The following is a 21,924-nucleotide window of genomic DNA, read 5'->3' as shown; positions in this document are numbered from 1 at the left end:
CACAGGGGAGATGGTTTATAACAGCACAGCACATTAAACAGTACTCATCGATCAAACAAAATAGCATTTTACACGAATAGACAACAAAAAAGGATGGATAAGCAACACAGAGGCTCCCAGACTCATAGATTACACAAAATTGTCTGCAACAATATAATATCAAGTGAGCATCTATTCGTTTTAAACCGGACAGTTTAATCATATCAGAGATGAGGTATATGTACAGTCCTCTGTAAATCTCTACTTGTTTATGCACCTTGTCTATTTGGGCATTATATTGATTTTTGCCGTCTAAAAGCCTAACTAAAAGCTTCTTGATGTCACTGAAGCATCTCAGATCAAGGTATTGTGCTGTCTGCGGGCTGATCAGATTTCTGGGGCAGTGTAGTGGAGGTTCTAAACCCCCTGAAGATGTATGGCCTGTATTTGGAAGCGGTGAATGACTACATTAATGAATCATATGGAGAGGACGTATGGAGGCTAATCGAGGCCAGAGCAGAGATCCCGCACCTCAAATTTGTTCGACACCAGATGTACAAGTAAGTCCTAAGAGTCACATTTCTGATACATGAAGTGTCACAGACTGCACCTGTCTAGGTTAAAAATGCTGCTGTTTGTTATTCTAGTGATAATCTGATTTTGAGGCTGGCGAAGGCAGCTGGAGAGGTTTTGGGGAAAACTCACGATGAGCTGATGTATGCTTTCGGGGTCTACATGGTCAAGCGGATAGGAAACTATGGCTATGAGAGGATCTTAAAGGTGATTTTAAAACATGGTATTTGACAGGTACTCATAGATTTTTGGGGAGTTTTTTGAGAAATCAATACCTTCATTCAGCAAGGTGGCTTTAAATTGATCAAACGTCACAGTTTAAATGAAAAATCTATTTCAAATAAATGCTGTTCAACTTAGTATCCATCAAAGAATCCGTAAATATAAAGTATCCAATGACACAAACATTAAGCAGCTCAACTGTTTTTGACATTAATAATAAGCAAATCATCACATCAGAATGATTTCTAAAGGATTGTGTGACACTGAAGACTGGAATAATGGCCTCTGAAAATTCAGCTTGGTCATTACAGAAATGACATTTTATGGAATGGCATACTAAAATTAAAAATGTTTATTCTTAACTGTAAAAAATGTGAATAATATTTCAGATTTTTAAACTGATTAAATAAACGTAGCCATGGTGAACATGAAAGACTTCTGTTGCAAATATGTTCTAAGTGACACAACACTGGTTAAACACTTTCTCAATGGTTAACTGTATAATTGCACACGTATTTTAAACCTATTCTAATATCTCTGTCTCAGGTACTGGGGCGCAATGTACGAGATTTCATCAATGAGCTAGATAACCTGCATGAGTACTTCCGTTTCTCCTTTCCAAAAGTCCAGCCGCCCAGTTTCTGTGTAGAGGAAGAATGTGAGACGAGTCTTACCCTGCACTACCGTTCAACCAGGAAAGGATTCACACAGTTCGTCAAAGGTAATGGTGCTGAGTTACTAATTTTAGATGCATGTTACTTTTTTGCTCCGCCAATGTAAAAGTTTTCAAATAAAGCCAAAGCAAAGTTAACAAATGATCATCTCAAGGCGAAATGCGAAATGCAGTGATTCATGCATGATTCCTAAATGAATCAATGCTTTAAAAAAATCTGTTGAAAGAATGTTTCAATGAGTCTCTTGACACTCATTCTTTTTATAGTGCCCCTATTATGAGTTATGAAAGGTCTGTTTGAGTCCCAAACAGCAGGTTGCATGCAAGGTCAAAATGCTCCAAATGTGGCACCTAGTGGCAAAGAATAAATCTGCATTTTCATTCAGACCAACATGTGGACAGGCGATATGTTAATGACATCAACATGAAACAGCTTGGGACTAAAACTGACTTGTTTTAAAGATAAAGTGTCGACTTTCTTTTGAGAGAATTTATACACTGCTCACTTTCAGATTTAAAGCTTTGCAGGATGTTTTCATTCACACTGTTAAAAATCCATAATAGGGGTACTTTATAATAGCTTTATAAAGACAGCTGTTTGTAGCCACCTATTAGCACAAAGTAACTTGCAGAAAGAGTCTTTGAAAATTTGACACAACTAAGGTCAATTCAAGGGAAGAAATTAACATGTATAATAATTATTACAGGTCAAGCACTGAGATATCTGCCTGATTTCATCCAATCCCAATTCATATAATTTATATGCAAAAACTATGTAGCTTTCTACTGTGCTTCCCTATATGTACTTAACGAATCTGCTTTTTACACCTTTTATTCTTTGAACAGTTATCATATTAATAGGATGAGCTTATTGGTGACTTCTGTACGTGTGCTTTCTCACATTAATATTCTTGAGAGATCTGAAGTAAAATAATGATCTGAAAGCAAATCTTGGATAATAGAGATGTGGCAAAATGATGTTTGACTAGATCTTATGCAATGAAAGCTGGTCAGTCAGCCCACAGTGTTGCCTCTGCCCGTTTAAAATTCAAATAGCGTCTGTTGTGACTTCTCTGTAGGGCAGCTCTCTCAGGTGGGCCGACAGTTTTACAACACAGACATAGAGGTGGAGATTCTGTCTAAAGAGGAAACAGAGAAAATGACATATGTGGTAGGAGTCCAGACATTTGCCTTTCTCTGAGTACACAAACGCCGCTCTGTTATTCTTTATTTCTCACGTTTCTGATGTTCTTACTCTCTCTGAAGGTGTACAAGATGAATTTTGACAATGCTGCGTTTAAGCACCGTATGCCCCAGCAGAAAACAGCTCCAGGCTATGAGAAACTGCCCATGAAGCGAGGAATCTTTTTTGACATGTTCCCCTTCAGCGTGATATTCCGTAGGGACATGACAATGTATCGGATCGGAGACGGTTTGAAAGAGGTGTTTTCTGATCTGCAGGGCAAAAAGGTCAATGAGGAATTTACCCTGGTTCGGCCCATGCTGGAATTCAGCTGGGATAATGTGAGTGAACGAAAGGATAGAGGAACAGATCCAATGCCAAAGCAGCATGAAAGTAACCGACAACTTAAGAGTTTTAGACGAGGCATCAAAAAAAATGTTTATGTTTTCTTTTCTTGCTCTTGGCATTTATGTCCTGAAAAAGCGTGTTGTTGGTGTGTGCTCTTTTAGATCTACACCCACCTCAACAATGTGTTTGAACTGCTGTCTAAGGCTGTGGTAGAGAGCAAACAGAAGGTCAACATCCCCAAACTCAGCAAAGAAGAACCAGAGGAGAAAGAGGAAAGTGAAAAGCCCAAGAAGGAAGAGAGAGGTATAGTCCATATAGATTAATATTAGATTGTGATTAGTATTTTGGGGGAAATCTGTAGAATTCAATGTCAGTACTACACACTCGACTACACATTTAAACTATTGCTAAACTAGATTTATACTGTACGGCACTGAACCATGCGTAAACAATGCTGAAGAGCTTTCTGAAGTTTTCACATGTTCCATATGGGCCTAAAACAACACTGACCAATATGTAGTAATTCACACAACCTGACTCTACAGAAATAAAACATCGCTGTCACTATGCCTCTGCTGTTCTCTCAGATATTAAAGTGATGGAAGAAATGAAGGGCACAGATCAGGAATACAGCAGCGCTCTGACTCAGTACAACAGCTCGGCTAATTCTGGAGGAGAGGACATCGAGCTGCTGGCTTTTCAGACTGTCACTGGTTAGACACATTACAGTAAAGGGATGCTTTGAATGAGCTCCAATGGCATGAAAACAACGAGGAATTTTATCAAGTCAATAAAATTACAGTCATTATTGTGTGTTTTGGGAACTAAAATTGACTCAGAAAGCGCCTCTAAAACATCCATATGAATGCTAATCTTCTGTCTATGCAGTGAAAAATGAAACATCCTCTCTCGTGTAGGCAAGTGCAGTGAAACCATATTTGAAGACATGCGGGAGCCCCCTAAAAAGCCTCTCCACCTCAAGGGCCAGATGAAGTATGTCCCTCAATGGGACTCCCTCATCTTTCTAGGAACTCCCATGTAAGCGCTCATAATCTCATTTTCGTTTACAACATTGAGCTAATGGAAACAGTAGTTTAGTTATTGCCACATAAACCTGACAATCTAGTCATTTCAAAGGGACCGTATCATACACTCAAACCATTTTAGTTCAATCCCGAGATCAGCTTACAATATTAAAACTTCCATATCCCCCAAAATGTCCTGATTTAATTTTATTTCTCTCTCTCTCTCCCTCTCTCTGACCTCCCTGGTTTTGCTTAATGATCCATATTTTAAATTGGACGCAGTCCAATACTGCAGCAAAACTGTTCAGGACCCAAAGGCAAAAATATTATATATATACTTATTTCAGCAAAAATATGTATTTTGTCCTCGCTTTAAAGTTACTAAGCTCATTTGATTTCTCAAATATGAACAATTACATGGTTATTTAGCTTTTTCCCTACTGTGCATGAGACAATCAGGACAGACCTGTTACCCACTATTTAAAAACTACTTTTCTATATAAACACATCTAACTCTAGCGAATTAAATAATATGTGTAATAATGAGTCTGCAATTGTCAGACTGTCTCTATATACATGAACAACAAAAAGATGTGAGATTATACTTAAAAATTCTATTTTAAACCACATTCTCCTTTGTACAGTATCGAGACAGTGGAGGACATGATAAAAATGGGTGTTTACGTCAATGATTTAAACCTGCACGACTCCAGCAGAGAGCTCATCCTGGCAGGAACACAGCAATCAGCCGAGCTGCAACTGGCACTTGACCAGGTATGATTGCAGCACTGATGCCACCACGCTCAAAATCTAGACTTACAAATACTGTAATCCACCACTATCCTCAAAGAGACACATTTTATTTCACTTCATATAAAAGAAGTCATGTAGCAGAATTCCTGGCACGGACTGACTCAAGTCTATTAAGTCGTTTAATAAGCAGAGAGTCTCTGGCTGTGGCTATGCATCCAGAAATAACATGCAAATGACAGGCCGGACTCTTACTGTGCCACCTACAGGAGCAGCAGAAGTACGCACAGCTGCAGGAGATCATTAAAAAGCTGGATGAGGAGAAGAAGAGAGGAGACTCCCTGCTGTATGCCATGATCCCCAAAGCAGTGGCAGACCGACTGCGCAAGGGTATCACAGCACTGGAGACATGTCAGGTACACACTCAACTGGCACAATAAAGCACGCAATTTATATGAATTTCTCCTAGTACTGACTGATTTTGGCTATAGCGAGATCTTAAGAGAGATAATGAATTATGATAAGGAGCCGTCTGTTTTTCTTCTAGCGCTGTTCTGCTGTTTTAAAGCAGCGTTCTTGATCTGTTATCTCCCTCCAGGTGTTCCCAGATGTGACCATCCTGTTCAGCGATGTGGTGAAGTTTAATGAGATCTGCATCCACATCACCCCCATGCAGGTGGTGGACATGCTAAATGAGATCTACATCGTTTTTGATACACTCAGCGAAAAGCACAATGTTTACAAGGTAACATAAGCAAGCCGCATGACACAAAAGAATAGCTTCTCATGCTTCTCAAGTTCTTTGACCTTCAAGAAAGTGGTCTGCTTTTTCTTTACAATGGAGGCACTAAATATATCAGTGCCATTTCGGTTATCTGCCTATTTTAGAGATTTTTAATGCATACAAATCAGTGGATGCATGACTGTTCAAACGTCTTGGTGTATGTATTTAAAAGAACTTTATTTGTGGAAACAGTCATATTTCAAAATATTACTTTTATATTATACTATTATGAAATCTATTTAAAAATCTATTCCTGTAATGGCAAAACTGAACTTTCAGCAGCCATTAGTCTAGTCAACAAAGATACATTTTTTCATGCTTTTTGATAAATTGTAACATTTATCTGAAATAGAATTATTTTTTTACTTTGTCACTTTTGATCAACTTAATGGATCCTTGCTGAAAATAAAATAATTAATTTAATTATTAGTATATAATTATTAAATTAATTTAATTACCTTACAGATCCCACTAAACTTTTGAGTAGTTTATGTAATATTTTCAAAAATATTAGCAAATTTCAAAATTAATCTCCAATTGTAATACATTATGTCTTTAAGATTTTTTAATATCACACATGACATGAAAAATATTTTTGGATGTATACTTATATTTTTAATATAAAACCGTAAAATATCTGTTTAGATGCATCTTCACAATTTTTATATCAATGCATTTCTATTTTCTAGTATTAAATATTTAAAAAATCTGGTTTTTTTTATGGTTTTTCTTCAAAATTGAGTGAAATGGCATGAAACAAATGCTCTTTCCCCCCTCAGGTGGAGACTATTAGGGATGCCTACATGGTTGTGGCAGGTGTGCCCAATAAGACCACATTCCATGCCCACCACATCTGTGACATGGCTCTAGACATGCTGAGCTCGATCGACCATCTAAAAGACCCCTCCACCGGGGACAACATCCAGATCCGTGTCGGTGGGTGCATCCGGATTCACACAGCACCACATAACAAAGCCACTGCATCCATTTCATCTGATGTTTTTCTCTACATGCCACACAATGTGAGAAAGTGCTTTTTACCTTTTAAACTCTTTTGCGGTGGTCTTCACACAGGTATTCACTCGGGAATGGTAGTCGCAGGTGTGGTGGGTCTGAAGATGCCCAGGTATTGTCTGTTTGGAGACACAGTAAACACGGCTTCTCGGATGGAATCTAATGGCGTGGTGAGACACTTTTTTTAAATCCTGTACACAGAAAAATGAACAGCCTCTAATAACTAAACAAAACTGTCTCATCATGCGACAGAAAATATTTGAAATTCATTTAAGTTATGCAGTTAATTAAAAAGCTAATTATAATCTCTCTCTTTCTGTGCGGCTAGGGCATGCAAATCCACATCAGTCAGACCACCAAAGACCATCTGGAGCATGAACCGTACATTATCGAGGAACGAGGAAAGATTTTTGTTAAGGTAACCTCGTCTTATGCGCAGTAAAGCTTTGTGCTTTGTACACCATTCAAAAGTTTGTCATATTGTTATATTTGTCTCAGGATTTTTTGATTAATAGAAATGTTAAAAAAAACAGCGTTTGTCTAAAAACTGATTTTTTTTAACCTAGTACTCACGGTCATATTTGATAGATTTTATACGTCCTTGCTGAATTAAAGTATGTATTTAAAAAATCTTACTGATCCCAAAATTTCAAACAGTATTGTGCATATTAGGATCTCACACAGAACAAGCGCACAACAGAGCAAAAAAGTCCTTTAATTAAAACCAAATACTCACTCCATGTAAAATAAAACACTTCATTGCCATTTCCTATTTCAATTGCTTCATTTCATGTGGGTGTATATGATTTTAAGCATATTTTCACAAGTGCTCTACGAAAAAAAAAATCAAGTATTACTTTGCATGACTCATACCGCAAGCAAATAACATCTTAAATTAGCGTGAAATCAACTCTAATCTCTCTTGATTAAGGGTAAAGGTTATATGAAGACGTACTGGCTGAAGGGAAAGAAAGATCTTTCATTTAAGACTCCAGCAGAGCTCAGATACAGCAATGAGCAGAAAGACTCAGACGACAGAAGCTCAAATGGGTGAGTTTGGAAAAACACAACTGAAAAGACAACACTATGGGCTCCATCCTGCTGGACAAAACTTAACTGGTAAAACTGGTTGACAAGCACAATAGATGACTAAGGAAGTTTTGGTAGCCCAAGCGAGAAGACTAGCATGCCAGCAAACACAAAACACAACATATGCAGGCAGCTGGTCTTCTTAGCAAGCATTTAAAATATGACGGCCTAACATAAAATGCTCATTTAATATTCTCTCTTGATGCATGAAATATAATATGACTTACCTGCCAATCATTCACTCCACCATGTTTTTTATGTTCTCCAGTAAAATAACAAAAAGTCTTAGCTGCTGTGTTTCTTACTTCGTCAATGTGCTTTTCCTTTAGTTCCACTTGCACCAACAGCAAACATTCCCCATCAAACATGAACACCCCTAATGAGGAGCAAGCTGAGGGCAAACCCTCTCCCCCTGACCTGCCCCCTGACACCCTGCCAGCACTAGAGGGCGCTCCGGACCCCAACACATTCACCAATGATTCCCAGGACAAAGAGAAGGTTAAAAAGACAAGAAATAACAAAGGAGGGAAGGCAGAGAACGCTTCTGGTAATGCGCAGGAAAGCACTCCCCCTGCTGGCAGCCAGGAGAATGCAGCTCCAGAGCTCAATAACAAAAAGCACAGCTTCAGAAGCCAGTATTCCCGATTACCAGCTAACCTCCCCATGCGAAGCACAGCCTGCAATCTGCTGTGAACAGCCAGGAGAGATTGAGAAAATTGTATTTGTTATAATACAGATAGATCAGTTCTAGAATGGTAAGAAAACTGCATCTGCGGCAGAAAATTCTGGGATTAAATCTGGCGAATAAATGCTAACGGACGAACACAAGCACAAAGGTTTTTAATGCAGACTTCATTTAGTTGTGCCATAAAACACAGATAACTATAAAAGGACATCTGAAGCCTGGATAACAAAAGAAAGTGCAGTTCGCATGCTATATGATATTTCCTCTTTAAAGTCTTTGAATAATTGTAATTCAATGTTTTATTAATATCAACAAATGTGCTATATTAAAAAGCTATCTGTATTGAGTATATTAGCATGTACAGTTACAGCATTTATGTATAGGTTCACTATGATACATGTGCTGAATACCTGTATTCGTTCGGTTACTGTGACAGCAAAGAGTTTGTTGTACCTCTTATGTTAAATGGGATTGTTTACATCTTACGTTTGGTTTTATTGTTTGATGAGCACTGTAATATTGCTGTGAAACATGCTTTGCTCAAGTAAGAGCGAACACATCAGATAAAACCAAGTGACCTAAATAAAACATGTAAACACATGCACACCCGAAGACATACACCTACATTTAGACAGACCTACACACACACACACACACACACACGCACGCACGCACGCGCACACACACATGTAAACACACTGAGATACAAGATAAACCAGGAAACAAACACTAGCATGACATACTTACCACTTAAACTATTTCTGTCTCTTAAGCCACAAATAAAATTAGCTAATATCACTTCAAACTCTGCTTAGAGACAAAAAAAAAAAAAAAAGAAAGAACACAAATGATATAAGAAAATGTATCTGAAATCTGGGAATGTGGGGCTTTTTTTTTTTTTTTACTAGATTAAGACAGTCATGACATATACATTATCACAAATATCACAAAATACATTAAAAACTGTAGCTAGCTGGATATTCATTGCTTTATCTCTGGAACACATTACACACTTGCACACACACAACATGTCAGATATCATTCAGCGATAAAGGGGAAGCCATCAGGAAACCACTTAAGCGACACTTCCTGTCTGTTGTCTTGGAGACGAGCTTAATTCTTACTTTGCCTGAACACACTTAGCTTTGCAGAAAAATACAAATGTCATGTTTTCAATTTCAATTTCGTACAAATGGAGTAGAAAACCATCGTAACTTGAGATTTCTGTCGAGGCGACGGATCTAAGTGATACTACAGATTGTAAGCATGACTTTCACAAATTAAGCCAAATGCATCCATTACTTTTGTAGTCTTTATGCATTAGGGCTAACGTCCAGATGGTTTCCATTCACAGATAAGCAGGCTTTTTTAGTATATAGACATTACTAATGCACAGACATTAGCCCTGAGGGTGACTTTCTATTACACAGGACCAGTTCATTGTACATCGATTTCTAACATCAGTGACTAAACAATGAGGTTCACAGAAAAAAAATAAAGCAAATAAAGCACTGTTATCAACCAGCTTTCCATCAATGTCAAACTTTACTTCTCTGTTTGTGTTTACAGTCTTTGTTTGCATAATGTTTGCGGTTAGGCAACTAAAGTATAATGGAATATATAACAATTGGCCGCCTAAGAATATAATTTGTTCAGTTTGTGTACAAGGATGTTTTCCTTTATATAGCCTCGTGGCCTTTTAGAAATAAACTTTATTATACATTTTTCACAGTTTTAATTTGTCTACTAGCAATATATTAAGATACGTGCGTCGCTGGAGAATTTTAGGAAGACAAACTTCTAAAAAAAAAACTAGTAGGAGGGAGAAAGAAAACATCAAGAGAACAAGCCAAAGGCGATTAGGCTATCAAAGCTTTAAAATATAACATTTTCGGGCGCAATTTCCTATGTTAAAACTGTCAAACCATTAAAACTACAAAGAAGCAATAAAATAAATGATGATGGCACTGAAATAAATTTTTTTGTAATATTCCATAATACAAAATATGATTTTAACTAGCTCAAAAATCTGTGAACTATGCAGCTGGAAGCAATTCAGCAATCCCATTTGCTTAAAAATCAATGAAACGTCTGTAGGGTTTGATGGGTAAACAAATAACTGTCCAAGCCATGCAAAGTGAGAATATTATTCAGTTGAAAATGAATTCATGGTTTTGTAAGCAGGAAAAGATGGAAACGCTGATCGGAAAGCAGAAGCAGCAGCAACAACAACACCACTCTCTAACACACAGATCACATTTTATTTACACACACTATATATATATATATATATATATATATATATATATATATATATATATATATATATATATATATATGCTGTCAAATGATTAATCACAATTAATTGCATCCAAAATAAAAGTTTTTGTTCACATAATATATGTGTGTGGTGTGTATATTTATTATTATTAAATATAAATATACACACAAATGCAATTAGTATATATAAGAAAAATATGATTATTTCTATTTGAAATATATTTATAAATAATATAAATTATAAGGAAATATAAAAATATACATGTAAATATTTTCTAAATATATACTGTGTGTATGTATTTATAATTACAAAATAAACAGCGCACACACATACCTTACATAAACAATAATTTTTATTTTGGATGCAATTAATTGCAATCTGTGTCTTTTTGTTTGCGTGTCTGTACAATTTTACACCAGAAAATGATTGCAGAACTATTACAGTCTGGACAATTGATGATTTTGTTAAATGAGAAACACAGTTAAGTGAGAAACATAGCAATGTCAGTGATGACAGTGGCTGCATACCAGATCACAAAGACACTAAAACCTCCCCTTTCACTGGGTCGCATCCAGGATTACTGCTGAATTCTTTACAAGGGTTGCACTTGTTAGGGCAAGCAGACACACCATGTCAGCAGCTAACATACTGACAGGGTGGAGAGAGAGAGATAGTGTGTGTGTGTGTGTGAGAGAGAGAGAGAGAGAGAGAGAGGGAGAGAGCACTCAGGGGTGTGTCTTATACATTTAGTTCCTCAAGGAAGTACAAGTCAAATTATCTTGTTACAGTGGTGTGAGCACAAGACAGAGTTTGTAGAGGAGTTTTCTTTTATTTAACCTGTCTGAGGAGATTATTTCATCACCCGCGCGCTGGATTTCAACCACCTGATCTGAGCGCAGAGGGAGGACAGAGCGTTTGAACAGAAGAGGGAGAGTGAACGAGAGAAAAGCCAGGTGAGTCTCTATGGGTTTTGACCTCTGCCCTCTCCTCCATCACCTCAGAGAGCGCCGTGATCATGTACACATTAGATGATGTTACTTTAGTGAATTAATCGCACAGCCACCCATCCAGGTGTTGTTAATAGATAAAAGTACACCAGGTTTCTGTTCATCACCAGGTTTTACAGTTCTGTTTTGGTTAAAAGTGTGTGCTGAGGAAACCCGGAGGTTTGTAGTCAATAACATCAAGTTGAAACTTGTTTTTCTGTTCAACCACTCCCATGTTAAACATCTAAAACGCACTGGGATAGCTGATGTTCGGTGGATCTTTTATAAACAAAACAACGTCCAGCCTTCCTTTACAAGCCAGCAATATGAAGAACACATACCTACTGAAATAGGGTCATATTCAGGGTCCTAACCACGGTGAACTCTGGCTATGGATAGGTTGTGCTTTTTCTTGTCGCAGCATGTGTCGGGAGAATGTAGCTGTTGTGGGTTTAACGGAACGATTGGGGTAAAAGCTATGGCAAACACCATAGAGTTTCACTTCCTCTGTGATAAGATATTAAAAAACAACTCTGGCTGAGCAAAACAGTCGCACACATGCATACGAGTGCTAACTTTGCAAAGAAAAAGAACATTGCAAAAATGAAAATGCCAGTAAATAAACAAATGAAGGAAAAACAGACGGTATTGGGTAATGAGGAAATTTTGCACAATACATTACATCATCACAAGCTTAATTCTCACTGTTCAGGTGCTGTAGGGAGATACTGAAGAGGAAACACATGGCACATTGAGAACAAGCACCAAACGCACGCTTTTTTACACGCATGTCTCTGTAGATGGGCGTAGGAATGATTTAAAACTTGGGCGGACACATTAAGGCATGATTCTTTAATGATTTTCTTGAAATAATGATGATTAAACGCCTGTCTATTATTAGAGAATACCAGGCTGAAAAGACCAGCATGTTTCGGATGCTGACCTATGGGGTCCGCTGTCCTTTCAGGCTTCATAACTAGCTTAACCAGCTGGTCCACCTCAGCCAGCAAGCCGAATAACAAATTAGAAATTCTTTATCTTCTCATCATCGTAAACCAAATTGCAAATTCATGGCGGTCTAAGACTGTTCTGATATCTGAGATCTAAAAGCTGGAGATTTTGTTAGGCAGGCCTGTCTTTATCTTCATCTATCACTTCAATTTACCCTAGAGCCATTCAGAAACAAACCGCTCCCACTCACCCACTTCAAACCAGTACTTTCCGGAACTCTCATTTTTTTTATACGTTTATCGTAAAGTCACGTTTGACCCTTCTAAATAAAAACCCCCCGAACAGCGGGCTGCCAAATCCTTTGCAACTCAGATGCAGGTTTTGACCCGTCTCTTCTGTGCTGTCACTCGGGCTGGCGTTGTGAGTTGCTGCACGCTTTGTAATGACAGGGTGACTACTGTGGTCTTTAGGATGGAGGAACAACATGATTTCTCACATCCTGTAAATCCCCTGGGCTTTACACACGTGGACACACACACACACACAGAGCCTCGGGCTCTGCACTGAAGTCATCTGAAGAATGCTAAATATTTACCTTGTCTGTGACAAACCTTTCAATCGGGAGAGTGGATACAGATGGCCATTTTAGTTGATTCTAAGTGGAGGTATAAAACGAATAAATTTGCTTGACCTTAGATGTTCTTTAGCTAAGAGTACAGTCAGTTGTAATCAAATGAAGGTAAAGCTGCTCATATCTCATCTTGTCAGGTATGAGAACAACAATTTAACTTTAACTTAATTTATAGTCTTATTTAATTAATTTAAAAAAATGTTTACTAAATTAATACATCATTTAATTATATTATTATTCATTAAATACTGCATTTTAACCAAATATTTTAAATGATAATATTTATTAAAATGTTTAATTTATATTTTATTAAATAATGTGTTTAAAATACAAAATGTACATTACCATTATTATCTAATTTGGTTTATTTTTTATTAAATAAAATTGACTTATTACACATATAATGCTTGTTCAGAAAACAATATAAGCCCAATCTGACCAAATGTTTAAGTCCAGAGCAGAATTAAGTTTCAGAATCAAATTTCATACTTATTTTCTAAAATCATACATAAAGTTGCATCTACATATCCACATAGGGAAACATTATCAGATCGAATTTGCTTTAATTAGATCAATTAGAGTAAATGAGAAGTAGTGAGTGTTAAACCGTAGGATTATGTTGCTTTCACAGTTCAACTGAAGTGTACAACATGCTGATTTGTTCAAATGAGTATTTATATAGTTGTTTTGATGTTCCATGTCACAGAACGTAAAGTAATGACTGTTCTAATGCACTCAGTGCTTCTAATTAAATAGAGTTCATTAGGAAATGAAACTAACTGCATTAAAATTTAATCAGGTTGCTTTGCCATAAACAGAATTGGATTTAAAAAGCAAAACACAGCTGATGGCGGCTCCGAGATATGAGATGCATCACTTTTGGCATGTCTCGATTCATTTAAAAGAACACAGTGCAGGTCATTTGCACATTAATGTACTTTGTAGTTATTGCATTTGTTACGGAAGCACTGCACAAATGAGTACACAAATTTGTAATGTAGTACAGGATTTTTAGAAACATCGTCACCAATGACAAGAACATCTAATGAAGGTAATGTGCAAGAACTCTAAAATTGCAACATTAAACTGAAGAAATGTTTAAGCACACAGATGCCTGTATCATGATACAGTCTTCAGATTCATGCAGGAACTTGTAGTACTATGCAATGAGTCTTTCTCTCATACACGTCTTTGCACGTTTTCCTTACGATCTGTGAAGCAATACTAAAACTATGCTGTATTGCACATCAGAGACTACAGCCTAAATGCAGAAGGATGTGCATGTAAATGATAGTTAAATTATTATTAGTGCATTTTATTGTACTATACACACACCCAAAAGAATGTTCATAAGCGAAAAGAGTCCAAAACAAATGTAACGTTTTGGATTTTTTTGGGCGTAGACAATGCTTTTTGACTTGTTACTTAATAAAATGATTGGAATCATCAAAATTTGCACAAAAAATATATATATATATATATATATATATATATATATATATATATATATATATATATATATATATATATATTTTTTTTTTTTTTTTTTTTTTTTTTTTTTAATTACTACATTTCTATTTTCAGGTGAACTATTTCTTGAAAAACTCGATAAAATCCAGAATGTCATGCACTGGTCACAGATGTTTGGATGTCACTGAGCAGCACTGAGAGTGCTGCATATGATGACACATCATCTTGAGAACAATTAGTGTTGTTTATGAAATGTGTGGGCAATGATGAGGTCCTAAATGGCATGAGCTTTCCCCTGATGAACAACACAGTAAGACTGCAAGGGGACTTCCCCATGGTGGGAGTTCTCTAATCTCCGAAAGCCTTAACAATACATAACTAGAAATAAAGTACAGGGGAAAATGCAGTTAGTCATAAGAATTTTTCATAAACAAAGTCATGTGTTAATCATATGCCATTTTAAAGGACACATTTTTAGATTATCATAAATAAATCTTTATTATGCTAGTTCTTAAGACATCGAATTATTTCACATATTTATATACTTATATAATATGTACTTATATGTACTGTTTATATATACTTATAAAGAGATATATAACAGATATAAGATATTGAGGGATTACAGTAACTCAAAACATGCTGAAATAACAAATCAAAAATATCAGAATGTTGAATTACTATTAATCTCTCCTCTTTCTTTTTAAGACATGGAGGCCTTCAACTCCAAGGACATGGCTCTCAGGGCCCAGAAAAAGATTCTGAGCCAAATGGCCAACAAGTCTGTGGTGCAGATGTTCATCGATGATACCAGCAGCGAGATTCTAGATGAGCTTTACCGTGTGTCAAAAGAGCACACTGGGAACCGCTCAGTGGCCCAGAAAGTTGTGAAAGACCTCATTAAGGTGGTAGTGAAGATAGCTGTGCTTTTCAGGCACAATCGATTCAATGAGGAAGAGCTAAAGCTGGCCCAGAATTTCCAAAAGAAACTGCATCAGGGAGCCATGACAGCCATCAGCTTCCACGAGGTACACAACACACACATCTGATACTTTTAAGCAGTGTTTTCTGAATATAGGCTCTTTGTTTCATGAAATTCAGGTAAAGTTGATTTACAGCATTTCACTATTTGTAATGCTGCATAACTGACAGTGTGTTGCTATATGAAAATATTTAATATTTTGTTATTTAAAAAAAAAAAAAAAAAAGGTTAGTGACCTCTGACTGTATATTCTCTGTAAAAAAAAAAAAAAAAAAAAAAACTTACTCAGCTGCTTGTTGAGACAACTTAAATATTTTAGTCATTTGCATTAATATTAAGTAACACGTTACAAGTAACACAAGGAGAAATTACTTTTTCACAAAAACTTTTAGTTACATTATTTAAAACATTTCTTATATTTGTTTTATTAATATAAATGTAATTATTTTGAATCATTTTATAGTCATTGTTTAACACATGTAATAAAGTATTTTTAAGCATTTCTTTGGCACATTGATACTTTTCCTTTCCAAAATCACAAGCACATATTTGTTATGTGTCAACCGATCATTGTAAACTGCACCCAGCTTTCAACTAAGCAAGTGACGTGGCTCTAAGCGCAGCCTTGTTGGTAACCAGAGTTGTACTTTTTTCCCTTTACAGGTGGATTTCACATTTGACAAAGCGGTCATGTCAGAGATCCTGATAGAAAGTAGGGACATGCTTCTGAAGCTTGTAAACACTCACCTCACACCAAAATCCCACGGACGCATCAACCACGTTTTCAACCATTACGCTGACCCTGACCTCCTCACCCAGCTTTACAACCCATCCGGGCCTCTCAAACCCCACCTCACCAAAATCTGCAACGGGCTTAACAAACTGCTGGAGGCCGGGACGTTATGAGGACAGCAAAGCACTGAAAGACACTCACCAGAGGAACACCCGTTATCACAGACTGCACACGATGCAACCAAACAGGCAGAAAGTGACTGACCGAGAGCAACTCAACCTTTGAAATAGTGTTGCTGGGCTGTTAATGAATATTAGATCAATCAGTGGCCTGATTTTGTCACTGCCTGAGCGAGCTCAGATCAAATATAAAAGTATCATCTGAACAATTTTTTTAAAGCTCTGGGACTCCAGCTGCGTTGGATAGCAGTTTTCTAAACTGCTTGTTTTTTCATAACGATGTTTAAACCACCGGGGTTCAGCTACTCTGCTGTAAATTAGAGCACATTGAATTGTTCAAAACTGTTAACATTTTTGAGCTGATCATTTACCTCCCAGGACAACAAAATAACAAGAACCAGAAAAACACAAACACGTTCTATATGCACTGCCATCTAGTGTTACCCTGTGGTTATGGCTACGATATAAATCTGAGCTTGGCACTACACAGTCAACAACTATATTTTGACATGATCAGCCCTAAGGGCATCTGCTGTACTATAAGGGAACAACCACTAAATAAATATTTCTGCACAGCCCTAATGTAATTTGCTATCAGTGTTGCAACGCACTAATGTTTGGGATCAGTAAGATTTATTTTTAATACTTTCAGTAAGGGCATGTTAAATCGATCAATGACAAAAAAATATTTATACCGTTTCAAAAGACATATATTTCAAATAAATGCTGTTCTGTTAACCTTTGTGTTAAAATAAACCTGAAAATGTATTATATAAGAGTTTGAACGTTGAAATGTTACTCAAGAACTAAATCAGCATATTTGAACGATTTCTGAAAAATCATGTGACACTGAAGACTGCTGGAAATTCAGCTTTGTCAGCACCGGAACTAATTACATCTTAAAATAGAAAAATTATTATTGTGATATAACACAACTGTACTGTTTTCACTGTAAACCATTATTTGCAGTGGGCTAATCTGACAACATTCTACGTCTATAAAGACTGTATATTTATGACAAGTAACCTTTTACAAAAGCTAAATTATTACATTTGTCACCTGGAGAACCTTGTAAAACACACCCTAATGCTTTGTACGAACATAACATTTGTTTTAATTATTAATTATTTGAAAATCCACCTTTAAAGTTGTTCAAATGAATTTACTAGCAAAGCATATTGCTAAATTATTTACAAAATATCTTCATGGAACACGTTCTTTACTTGAAATCTTAATGATTTTTGGCATAAAAGAAAAATCTATCATTTTGACCCATGCAATGTATTTTTGGTTAGTGCTATAAATATACCCCAGCAACTTAAGACTGGTTTTGTAGTTCGGGATCACATACTAAAGCAATTCAGTTATGCTGAACACAATACATGTTTTAGCTACATGCTGAAATCTTTTTGTTACCTTTTTCCACTGATTATCACTCAAGACTTCAAAGTTAAAAGACCAAAATCTACATAATTATGGCATTTAATTTGTGCATTTCATATCACAACATTTATATCACTGATGCAAAACATGAACAAGTCCAGGAAATGAGTCTTCACTGTCAAAGTCTTTATCGTGTTTTTGCAACCACAAAGGCCATTAGACACTTTAGCACAATGTAAACCAAACAGAAAAACACCAAGCATGTGACTGCAGTGCAAAACCATGCATCGTGTTCACAAGTTTGACAGAAATACGTCCAGTGGCACATTCTCAAAGTGCATACTTTTCAGTTTTCTAAAACTATAATAGTATTTCTAGCAAGTATTTGTGAGGTAGTATTAAAATCAATATAAATTTTTCAAGCTAGATTCCCAATTAGTTATTCCATTTAAATGCAGTCATCTGTGTCACACGCAGATCTGTCTGTCGTTACTTTGGTTACGCTTATATGAAATACAGCAGAATTATTCACATTATTACTTTTAGGCATCAAGCTACAGTGCTCTTACGTTGATTATACCTGTCTAAAGCTGAAAGTAGTTTTAATTTAAAAAAACTATTGCGAATCACTTCAGCAATCTCCACATTATAACGGCATGAAAACCAATGAGCCCTCTAAAACAATCGACTTGTATAAATAACACGGAAAACAGAGGAGTCCTAATAAATGCCTACATCAGAGCTGGAAGATCTCATCCTCCCTATCCCTCAAATTCCTGGACCGTTTGGTGATTGTAATGGGAACAGCTCCCAAAATGGCCTGCTGGGAGGAAGCTCTGTCAGACGTCAGACTGCTGTGATGGAGTTGCTCCAGAGATGAAAACCTTTAAATGTAAAAGGAAACGTTTTAAGTGATTTCATTACTGGACTAAGTTATGCTATGTGAATGAAAATAAGCTTTTGTAATTGATCCATTACAAAATATATTTCCATATAAGTCTGTACACGCTAACATTTTTTTTTTTTTTTCAAGTTGTGGATAAAAGAAATACTATTAAAGTTTCACATAAAAAAAACTACATAAGTTTCTCTACTTCAAAATTTATGTTTAATTTAATGTATAATTTGCCATTTCTTTGTAAATATTTATTAGCAATTTATGTGTTTATAAATTGCTTCAAAGTAAAGGTGAGTTCACACCTAGGAAAATAACTATAAAGCAGCGGAGCCAGATTCAATGTGTGGACATACATGACACTATATATATATATAATATTTGAGACTAACATCAGAGACTGTCCAAAGTCCATGTGAAGCAGAAGTCTGCGAGCGAAACAGAATATTGAATGAGGAAAATAGAGGACATTGGTTTTTTTTTTCTACTACAAATCATTTGGATGTAAAGCAGGTGTTTTTAATTCAGAAACGAATGCCCAAGCCGTCAAACTGATGTCATCAGAGAAGGCCAATCATCTTAGAGGAGAGGAGCATCAGCTTTGGATGAAAGATTTTGTGGATGGATTTGCATGCATGAATTGTTTACCACAAAAATAGCAATGTATAGCAAAAATAGCATTTTGATTTCACATGGACTTCAACACAATCAATAAAATCTGCAAAAAAAAAAATTAACCTCTTTTTAAGAGGTAAAACATGAATATTCTTACTGTGTTAGAACACTAATCTTAGAAGTGTCATGAACTGTCTTATTTTTTTTTTTTATTAGTACCATTCTCTGAGGTCCACTTATAATGCTATCAAGATTTTTACATCAAAAAACATAATTTAGAAGTAATAGGCTATTTTCTGTCCTGTCCTGTTTGAATAGGCGTGGCTGATTGTGGACTCAGAAGTAAACGCCCACCACTGCTATGATTGGCTAAGAGTTGTGTGTTTGACAGCGTACATACTCAGTACATATTAAACAATGTGTAATAAAAGACAAAGCAAAAGTAGTATATGCAGCAGACCATCGTCTTTTAGTTTCAATCTTTTTTAAAATCCCATGTCAAATCGTGCCTTACTTGCAAATGAATCCACAGTTAAATGACGTGAACCAAGAACAAATTCTCGCCGACGCGGTCTGGATCCTTATTAAATAAGGTTTATCCCCTCTTTCCTAACGTTGGCGAGCAGAAAGAGTGTGTGTAGTCCTGCACATTCACCGCAATGTCGAAGCATGTTGGTAGTTTTTAAAATAACAAGAAAGTTTTGAGTTCTGAAACTTACAAGAAGTTTTTATAGTAAGAAGACGACTTATTTGTCAAAAGAACAAGGGAATTTTGGTTTCTCAGTTCATGACCCATTAAAAAATTTACCTGAGTCTTCCACAGTATCATACACTTAGTTCACGATAACCACAGGTAAAACCACACATGGCACCACCATAGTCGTCTGGCTTTAAATTACTTTAACTCCTCATCACATTAGTGCATTGGTGCTGCTTTCAATTTAATACTAAATATATCTACATCGTTGTAGTACCATTCTTGGCATGAATGAGCCCTAAACACTACACCATTTTTTCTGCGGTTTAAAAAAAATAAAAAAAATCAGATGATGTTCATTGTGACCTCTCCCGAATCATATGACTCATGATTCTTTCACTAAACTGAAACTAAACAGCTCAGCTGACAGCAAACAAAACGACTGCAATGAGTGAGCTCTGTAATACCCTAAGAATAATGACAGCAGTCATAATTTCATTCTGACAACTTACTGTTTCTCTCCCTCCTGGCAGGTCTTCACAGCTGCTTGTTTGGACTGACTGATCAAGCTGTCCATCTTTTTTAGGTATTCCACTGGTGACAGATCAGCGTTCGCTTCGCAAATAGAGTTTGTTCTGCTTTTGGGGATCTCATCAGAAATCTCAGCGTGTATTTGTGTTGGACTTGTCTCGTCCTGGGTCAATTCAACTCCATTTGTGAAAGACACAGACTCTACCAGCACAGGGATGAAGAGGGACTCCTTTAGGAATATCGAATCATTTGTGTACAGTCTGTTTGCCCTTTTGATTTGCTCCATCTGCAAAGACAAAAGTACAGTACATTATGTTTACAATTAAGCAATTAACTCCGACTAAAAGTTTATAAGGTCAAAGTCCTCAAATACCTGCTTTGTGTTTACTTACAGACACGCCATATTTCAGTGACAGTCCTTGCAAGGTCTCACCCGGCTGGACTTTATGCTCAATTCGTCTTTGTCTAAGGGGCGATAATGAGGAGGACACCAGGCTGCCGTACGACCGGGTGCGCTGGCCGCGCAAGAGGCCGTGAGTCCCGGCCATTGACGCCGAGTGATCCGCGGACATGACCTGAGTTTCAGCCTTCCTCTAATAATGACTTAACATGAACTTCAGCTGACCATCTGCGGCTGCTGAACGCATGACGGCAGTATTAAACATAACAGCTTCTGTTATGAGTCAAATTAACGGGAGAAATAAAGTCTGCAACAATAAACAAACAAACTCCGATTTAATTATCACGCTCTTACAATAATCTGCTCAGCGGACGACATTAACCGAAATAACTGCAAATGTTTTAACGACATTTAACTAGCATTAGTACATAAAACACACTACGATAAATAATTCGATCCTACGCAGACACACCGGTTTTAACTTGTTAACTGCTCGAGCATAGCTAAAATAACAGTGGCGCATCAAAAACGAACAATTCAAGACATGAAATAATATATCAACCATATAAACTGTAGAGAAATATTACCAGTTGAGGTTACATTTTAAGTTCAGACATTCTTAAAACTTATTTGTCCCGAGCCCTTAATAGATTAGCTTAGCCTCTGTTGCCATGGCGTCAGCTAACGTAAGGTCCGCCCATGTCCGACTCATTTCAGCGAATCGATTCTTTCGGACAATGAATTGGTTAAAAAATATTCATCGGTTCTTCACGTCATTGCGTGTTTTCTTTGCTTTTACGTGCATTGAACGAGAATGAATCGCATACCAAGATGAAGATTACAAGATATAAAGGTTTTTGCTTTA

General features: G+C 36.6%; 2 protein-coding genes and 1 long non-coding RNA gene across 4 annotated transcripts in view; 1 reads left to right on the top strand and 2 right to left on the bottom strand.

Moving 5' to 3' along the window:
* The window catches only part of LOC122359994, a 40,508-nt gene extending 32,516 nt beyond the window's left edge, over positions 1 to 7,992 (bottom strand). The window contains exons 1-2 of the long non-coding RNA XR_006252752.1: positions 7,868 to 7,992; positions 6,579 to 6,742 (exon numbers count right to left, since the gene is read on the bottom strand). This is a non-coding gene — a long non-coding RNA (uncharacterized LOC122359994). The remainder of the gene's footprint in view (positions 1 to 6,578; positions 6,743 to 7,867) is intronic.
* On the top strand, positions 275 to 17,311 carry tnfaip8l2b (tumor necrosis factor, alpha-induced protein 8-like 2b). 2 transcript variants are annotated; one of them, XM_043260264.1, is made up of 18 exons: positions 275 to 539; positions 627 to 759; positions 1,321 to 1,495; positions 2,527 to 2,618; positions 2,714 to 2,971; positions 3,140 to 3,281; positions 3,566 to 3,691; positions 3,896 to 4,016; positions 4,648 to 4,777; positions 5,023 to 5,169; positions 5,352 to 5,498; positions 6,317 to 6,473; positions 6,612 to 6,721; positions 6,880 to 6,969; positions 7,483 to 7,601; positions 7,970 to 8,059; positions 15,363 to 15,672; positions 16,290 to 17,311. In XM_043260264.1, the coding sequence occupies exons 1-18, from the start codon at positions 412 to 414 to the stop codon at positions 16,530 to 16,532; spliced, it is 2,718 nt and encodes a 905-aa protein (XP_043116199.1). In that variant the 5' UTR covers positions 275 to 411; the 3' UTR covers positions 16,533 to 17,311. The 2 variants fall into 2 exon arrangements, with proteins under 2 accessions (XP_043116199.1, XP_043116198.1); XM_043260263.1 differs by lacking the exons at positions 275 to 539; positions 627 to 759; positions 1,321 to 1,495; ... (11 more) ...; positions 7,483 to 7,601; positions 7,970 to 8,059 and adding an exon at positions 11,331 to 11,559 and having other exon boundaries at positions 15,353 to 15,672.
* Positions 17,312 to 18,004: 693 nt separating this feature from the next.
* On the bottom strand, positions 18,005 to 21,763 carry lysmd1 (LysM, putative peptidoglycan-binding, domain containing 1). Its single transcript, XM_043260262.1, has 4 exons — positions 21,647 to 21,763; positions 21,052 to 21,366; positions 20,641 to 20,945; positions 18,005 to 18,805 (listed from the first exon to the last, which is right to left on the bottom strand). The coding sequence occupies exons 2-4, from the start codon at positions 21,229 to 21,231 to the stop codon at positions 18,658 to 18,660; spliced, it is 633 nt and encodes a 210-aa protein (XP_043116197.1). The 5' UTR covers positions 21,232 to 21,366; positions 21,647 to 21,763; the 3' UTR covers positions 18,005 to 18,657.
* Between the last annotated feature and the right edge of the window lie 161 nt (positions 21,764 to 21,924).

Source organism: Puntigrus tetrazona, chromosome 16 (genome assembly GCF_018831695.1).
Source record: "Puntigrus tetrazona isolate hp1 chromosome 16, ASM1883169v1, whole genome shotgun sequence".
NCBI lineage: Eukaryota > Metazoa > Chordata > Actinopteri > Cypriniformes > Cyprinidae > Puntigrus > Puntigrus tetrazona.
The sequence above is the reverse complement of the archived record's forward strand: the minus strand, read 5'-3'. Positions and strand labels throughout refer to the sequence as shown.